This window comes from Mastomys coucha, chromosome X, assembly GCF_008632895.1.
Source record: "Mastomys coucha isolate ucsf_1 chromosome X, UCSF_Mcou_1, whole genome shotgun sequence".
In the NCBI taxonomy this organism is placed as follows: Eukaryota; Metazoa; Chordata; class Mammalia; order Rodentia; family Muridae; genus Mastomys; species Mastomys coucha.
The window spans coordinates 157471381-157478719 of NC_045030.1; the positions used below are offsets into that span (position 1 = coordinate 157471381).

Genomic DNA, 7339 nt, shown 5'->3' on the forward strand with positions numbered 1-7339 from the left:
GTAGACCAGGCTGGCCTCGAACTCAGAAATCTGCCTGCCTCTGCCTCCCAAGTGCTGGAGTTAAAGGCGTGCACCACCACCGCCCGGCTTATGCTATTTTCTAAACTGTTTCCCTCACTTAGCTATATTTTCTTATCTGATCATATTGGCAATTTCTATAGCATTTTTTTGTTTCTGATTTTTGAGACAGGTATTAAAGGCATGTGCCACTACACCTAGCTCTATAACATATTTTTTAGGAGAGGGAGACTTGGTATATTGCTCAGCCTACTTTTGAATAGTTAGACTCAAGTAATTCTTCTGCCTGAGCCTTCTAAGTAGACTGTAGGCATGCACAACACATAGCTAATTCTAGAATATAATCTAATCTAACATTTAATATGGTGATAGTTATTTCCAGTGGGCATGGTGAAACATACCTATAATCCCATCATTTGAGAAGGTGGGAAGATCAAGACTTCCAAGGCATCTTTAGCTACACAGTGAATTGGAGGCCACATGAGACCAAAAAAAAAAAAACCCACTTCCGCATTAAAAACAATTATTGATAATCTGTATCCTTGGTTTACACATAAATATTAGAAAAATACTGATGGCACTCAGGAGGTAGAAGTAGAAAGACATTGTAATTCCAAGGCCAGCTTGGTCTATATAGTGAATTCTAAGTCAGCCAGGAAACTGCTTCTATTAAACATGTACAGATATTTTTCTTGTCATTATTCTCTAACCAATATAGTAGGAAAATTATTTACATAGCATTTACACTGTAGGGCAATACAATCACAAAAAGTAATATAGATGTGATTTAAAGTATATTGGAAGACTGTATAAAAAGTAAACCAGATGCAATTTAAAGTCTATTAGAAGATATATAAAATATAGGTGTAATTTAAAGATGTGCATAGTCTATATGCAAATTTTAAAATCTTATGCAATTCCATACAAGGTACTTGAGCATCTGCATGTTTTGTATATTTGGGGTTCTGGAACAAGTCTTCCACAGCTACCAATGGGTGATTATATGTACTTATTAAAAATACTTATTTTACTTTTTGTTTATGAGAGAGAGAGAGAGAGAGAGAGAGAGAGAGAGAGAGAGAGAGAGAGAGAGTGTGTGCGCGCGCGCATTGTCTATGGGGTCCAGAAGAGGACGTGGGATCTCCCGGAGTTGAAGTTACAGGTGGCTGTGTACTACATGACATGGGTGCTTGGATCTGAACACCTGTCTTCTGGAAGAGCAGCAAGTGCAGTAACTGCTGAGCCACCACCCCAGCTCCTGTGTAAACTTTTGAATGAAGAGCATTTGGCCATGTTAAGGAAGTCTTAGCTGGGTGGTGCTGATGCACACCTTTCATCCCAGGTTTCCAGAGGCAGAGGCAGAGGTAAGGGGATTTCTGTGAGTTTGAGGGCCAGCCTGGTCTACATAGCAAGTTCCAGAACAGCCAGGGCTACATAGAGAAACCCTGTCTCAAAAAACCAAAAAATAAAAAAAGAAATGAACAGTTACAATCTGCTTCTACTATAGTGCTGGGTTCTTTTTCTAATGTTCTATTTCACTTTCTTTTTTCCCTTATGTATCTATCAGTCTAAAGTTCACTTTGCTAGGGGCATTGGAGTCATGTCAGTTTAGCTCAGCTTCAAAAAGAAAAAGAGCTTGGAAGGTTTGGTTTGTTCCTTGTGACAATGCTTTGAAATCAATATACATCCCACATAGCAAGTATGAGAAGGTATTAGGAACTATCTGTTTGACATGTGTGTTTGGGCAGGGGTTGCTGGGAATTGAACTGGGACTAAGCTAGATCCCAAGCCCATGAGCAAATATTATTGCACTTCAGTTGTAAACTAAATAAGACTGTGGTTTTTTTTAAAGTTTTTTTTTTAATTTATTTTATTTGTGTGAGTACACTGTAGCTGTACAGATGGCCGTGAGCCATGATATGGCTTCTGAGAACTGAACTCAGGATGGCCCCGCTCACTCCAGCATAATACACTGTAGCTGTCTTCAGACGCACCAGAAGAGGGCGTCAGATCTCATTATGGGTGGTTGTGAGCCACCATGTGGTTGCTGGGATCTGAACTCAAGACCTTCGGAAGAGTAGTCAGTGCGCCAGTCCATGACTGTGTTATAGGTATAGTAATTATCACTTCAACCAATTTTCTAAGGAAATATTAGACCATAGGTTTATTATTTATTATGAAGAAATACTAAAATTTCCTCACAGTCATTGTTAGAGTCTTTATCCTGGGCCTTCACCTGGGTCTTGCTTTTTAATAGAGATTCACAGTTACTGAGCACACAATTCATAAGCAAATATAGAAGCAAATAGTGTATGTCCTTCTATGGTTTAATCCTTTTTCCTGATTAAGGCTTGGGATATAGTTCCAAATGCTTGCCTTGTGTGTGCAAGGCCCTGAGTTCAATCCCTACCACCACAAAACAATAAAACAAGCACACAAATCTTTCATGTAAAGTTCCAGGCCAGCCTAGGTTACATGAGACCCTACTTCTCCCAAAAGAAATAAGCAAGTAAACAAACAAGAAGGATGTCATGATTTGAGCCCAGCTTGAACAGGCAGATTAGCATTCCTCAGATGGAAAATGTACAAGTAATACCTGATCACGGTCAACCTCAACTGGCTGCTTCTTAATGATCCAGGTAACAGACTCTGAGAGGGGCGGCGTAGTGAGAGACCCAGAGTAGGTCCAGTAATCTGGGCAAGTAGGCATCAGACAGGAAGGGTCAAATGATCCAAATTCCACCAGGGTGTCCTGTCCAAGAGAAGGAGAACCTGAGTGAACTATTATTAGCTATGGTGAAAGTTACTCAGGTATCAGAAGGTGAGGCAGTGATTCTCCAAGAGTGTACAGGGACTAAAAATGGTCCAGGGGAGGTTAAGGCAATTTCCAAAACAATCATCACTACTTAATACAAAATCACACTGTGCATTTTTGACAGTTTTTTTCTAGGAAAATAGATTTTAAAAAAGAGTCTTCTTTAATTCTCTTGGGGGGTGGTATTAGGTAGTGGCTGGTGATAAACAGAGAGGCTTCTCTTCTTCAAGAAAAACGAATACAGATTTGTATTCGTATTAAAACTAGCACAGAGCTGAGAGTGTAGCTCAGTGGTAGACAGCTTGCCTGGCAGGCTCAAGCACTGCATCCCCAGCACAGCAGTAAAGGAGAAAGGGAGGGAGAAAGGAAGGAAAGAAGGAAGTGAATGCCAGAAGCCTGAACAAAGGAGAAAGAGAAAAAGAGGTAGACAGAAAGGGAGGGGAGGAGAGAGAGAGGGAGGGGGAATAAAGACAGAGAATAGAGGAACACTGTACTGATTTCCAGGAAGCAGCCCCTATGGGAATCTGAATATTGAAGAATTCATCTGGGGAGCTGGACAAGGCATATGGGGTTCTTCACTTCTATACAAGTTAGATCTCTATGAGACTTTTCTCCCTGCCTACTTGTGGGAGGTAGCTAGAGGAAAAAAGGTTGCTCAGAGTGTTTCTACAACGATAGAGAAGGAGCTGGCATTGGGGACAGAGTGGCTGCCTCAGCCAGCAACTGCTCAGCAAACCCAGAAAGTTCCATGGAAGCAATTGTTCCTGTGCCATGCAGGGTCTTAACCATGAGCTAATCGTCATCAATACGCCATCACCTGTGCCAGGTCTCCTGCAGCGCTGTTGAAAGAGACCTGAATACAGTCCATTTAATCTGTCTTCCTGCTTCAAAGTGTGTTGTCTACTCCGAGATCCAAATATAAAATATACTTCAAGTGATGTAAGGGGATAATTACCTTGTGTTTAATTGATGGCAAAGTGTCCACCAATTTCTGTAGTTCTTTATGGTGTTTACCTAGCTAAAAGAAAAAAGAACTATTACACACAATTGGCCACCTCAGTAGAAATTCAAATAGAATGTGAATCAAAATTAACCACCTGGTGGTTACATATAAACAAACTGCAGGACTGAAACTAGATTTCAGCTGGTAATTACAAATATTATAAACATCACTAAATTAAATTAGACTTAGAACAAAATGAACAGGCAGTTTGCTGACAAGAACAGTGTGTCTAGAGAAAAGTGCCTTTTGCTCCTGTTACCATCTTACACTGAAATTTTTTTAGTGTTTTAAAAATTATTTTTATTTTATGTTCATCCATGTATATGTGAGGGTGTCAGAAGCTCTGGAACTGGTGTGAGCTACCATGTGGGTGCTGGGAATCAAACCCAGATCCTCTGGAAGACCAACCCCCTCCCACAAGGCAGGCTCTTACCTTGTAGCCTGGGCTGGTCTCAAATTCTTGATCCTCCTGCCTCGACCTCCCGAGTAAAGCACATTTCCAGTGCTCACTTGCCTCACGTGGATTGTGTCTACTGTGTTCGGCTGTGCATTTTTTTAAAGATTGATTTTAGTTTTTTATTTTTTATATGTAAGTATGTCTGTGTAGGGATATGTACATATGTGGGCAGATGCTCATGGAGGTCAGAAGTGGGTGTTAAAGCCACTGAAGCTGGAGTTACAGGCAGTCGTGAGTAGTCTGATGTCCATGCTGGGAACTGAATATCAGTCTTCTATAACATCAGCAAGCACTCTAAACTACTGAGCCATCTCTCTGGCCCCTGGGCTACATTTTATACCATTTGAAATATATTTGTAGCCTGGAGACATGGCTCAGGAGTTAAGAGCACTGACTGTTCTTCCAGAGGTCCTGAGTTCAAATCCCAGCAACCACATGGTGACTCACAACCATCTATAATGGGATCAAATGTCCAGAAGAGGTATGTCTGAAGACAGCTACAGTGTACTTATATATAATAAATAAATAATTTTTTTAAAAAATGTTTTAAAAAAGAAATATATTCATAAGTTTTTTATTTTAACCAATGTTCATTTTTACCACATACATGTAAAACACACATGCACACTTAAGAGTCTCACTATGTAGTCCTGGCTGCCCTCAAACTCAGAGATCCACCTACCTGTGCCTCCTGAGTACTGAAATTGAAATAGGGTGTCACCACGCATGGCCTGATACTAATAATCTTTTAAAAATACTAATTATATATAATAATGAATTTTCTTGTGATATTTCCATATACATATATCATATACTTGAATTCTATCCATTTCTCTTTCCTCTCCCTCCTCTTCCTCTTTTCTATTGATCTCAATGTTCCTTTTTGAGACAGGATTTCTCTGTTTTGCCCTGGAATTGACTCTGTAGACCAGGCTGTCCTTGGACTCACAGAGATTCGCCTGCCTCTGCCTCTGTCTCTCAAGTGCTGGGATTAAAGTAATGTGCCACTATACCTAGCCCAATGCTCTCTGTTGAAAAAGATTTATTTATTTCATTATTGTGTGTGTGTGTGTGTGTGTGTGTGTGTGTGTGTGTGTGTGTGTGTGTAGGGAAGGTTAATGTACATATGGATGAAGGCCTTCAATACCCTTGGAGCTGAAGTTATAGGCAGTCATAAGCTGGTGAGTGCATATGTTGGGAACTGAACTGGGTCCTCTACATGAATAGCACATATTCTTAACCATTAAGCAATCTCTACAGAACTTTTTCCTTTTAATTCTAATTTTTTTTCAAATAAATAAGTTATTATGTTCTATCTTTTCAGTGATACAATATATCATTTGAACTTAGTAAAGATGAGCTTTTGTTTGTTTGTTTGGGACAGGGTCTCTCTCTATAGTCCTAGCTGTCCCAGAATTCCTTCTGTAGACCAGGATATCCTGGAACTCACAGAGATCTGCCTGCCTCTGCCTCCTGAGTGCTGCTGGGATTACGGGTGCACCACCACTGCCCAGCTTGAATTTTTGTTTTTACCTTTAAAAATACACCTATCACAGCCAAGCCATTTTCTTCCAGTGCTGCATCCTCAAAACTTTCAAATTTGACCGCATTCCAATGTACCAAGTGCAGCTGAAACAGAAGTAAAAGTGGGTTTATACACGACCATGTAGGATTGGTCCAAAATAAATGACAGCCCCGTCCAACATGAAACATTTAATCTTGTTTCATCACCTGAAATAGAGCAACTGAGATGTCTATGACAGTCTGGTGTGAAATAAGAGTAACATAAAGAATTTGAAGAAGGCTTTGTGGCAATATTACTTTGGAAGAAGAGGATTTGTTAGTGGAGAAAAAAATAAAATTCACATAGTCAAGTAACTTTGCAGAGAGGGATCAACATTTCTTCATTCCTATCCTGATTTGCATGAAATACTAATATCCCAAATCCATTTGCATCTAGAGAGAAGATGTTTATATTAAGAGAAATGCATTCTCCCTGTGAAAATTAGATGGGAACTAAAGACAAATTTCTTCTTGGAGGGATGATCACTTAAAATGTTTTCACTTTTAGCATCACATTTGAAACTAAATTAAGGGGAAATTTGCATGGAGAAATTCTATTTGCAAGGAGCAATTCTATTTGCTTGTGCCCTGCTTGCATTTCCATATCAATCACTCTTCACCCACCACTCTCAAGCAGCTGCTCCATCATCACCTAGCCTCCCAAATAAGCCCCTTCAAGGTCCTACTTAGCTTTTTCCCCCACCCTATAGCCCCCCTCCCAAAAAAAGGAGCCCATCTGCACGTCTGGTGCTTCGGCCTTTTGATTTCAGAACCCTTTGATCCCTTTCCTGTTTCTCTCTCTTTCTTTTGCCATAGCTGTCACTTAGGCTTCTACTATTTCCCTCTTGGACTAATCCAGCCTTACAGCTGTACAGTAGCTCATGGCTGTAGGAATGATTGCACTTAGCTCAGAATTCAGAAAGAATTCAGTTCTAATTTTTAAATAGTTTATTTTATTTAATGTAGATGAGTGTTTTGCCTACATCTATGGCTGCTACCTGTTGAAATCACAAAAGGGCATCAGATCCTCTGAACTGGAGTTATAAATGGTTGTGCTACCAGGTGCATGCTGGGAACAGAACTCAGATTAGAGGACAAGTGCTCTTCCTAACTGCTCACCTATCTCTCCAGCCCCAGAATTCAGTTTTATCTCTTACAGTTTATTTCATGTATGCTATTTAGAATAGATAAAATTTTTCCACGTCTAAGATAGGAAAGTTCAAGTATGTCCCTGAACAAGCTAAATAGGATTGAAAGCATCACCTGAGACTTACTGATAATTTATTTGAACTAGAAACCTTAGAATATGCCCCACCTTTCCACACCCATTGCCTTTGGGACCTTTTAAAATGTGCCTCTGCTGTTCAAGCCAGGTGTGAACACCTTTAATTGCAGTAAGGGGAGGCAAGGTCAGGAGAAATCTCCGTGAGTTCAAAGCCAACTTGGTGTACGTCCAGGACAGCCAAGACTACAAGAATACCCT

At 40.1% G+C, this 7339-nt stretch overlaps 1 protein-coding gene across 1 annotated transcript in view; it reads right to left on the bottom strand.

The window, feature by feature from the left end:
- The window catches only part of Ca5b (carbonic anhydrase 5B), a 70631-nt gene that overhangs the window by 8871 nt on the left and 54421 nt on the right, over positions 1 to 7339 (bottom strand). Inside the window, exons 7-10 of the mRNA XM_031384201.1 lie at positions 7172 to 7239; positions 5827 to 5922; positions 3789 to 3851; positions 2615 to 2770 (exon numbers count right to left, since the gene is read on the bottom strand). Of these exons, the coding sequence (XP_031240061.1) occupies positions 2615 to 2770; positions 3789 to 3851; positions 5827 to 5922; positions 7172 to 7239 (383 nt within the window). The remainder of the gene's footprint in view (positions 1 to 2614; positions 2771 to 3788; positions 3852 to 5826; positions 5923 to 7171; positions 7240 to 7339) is intronic.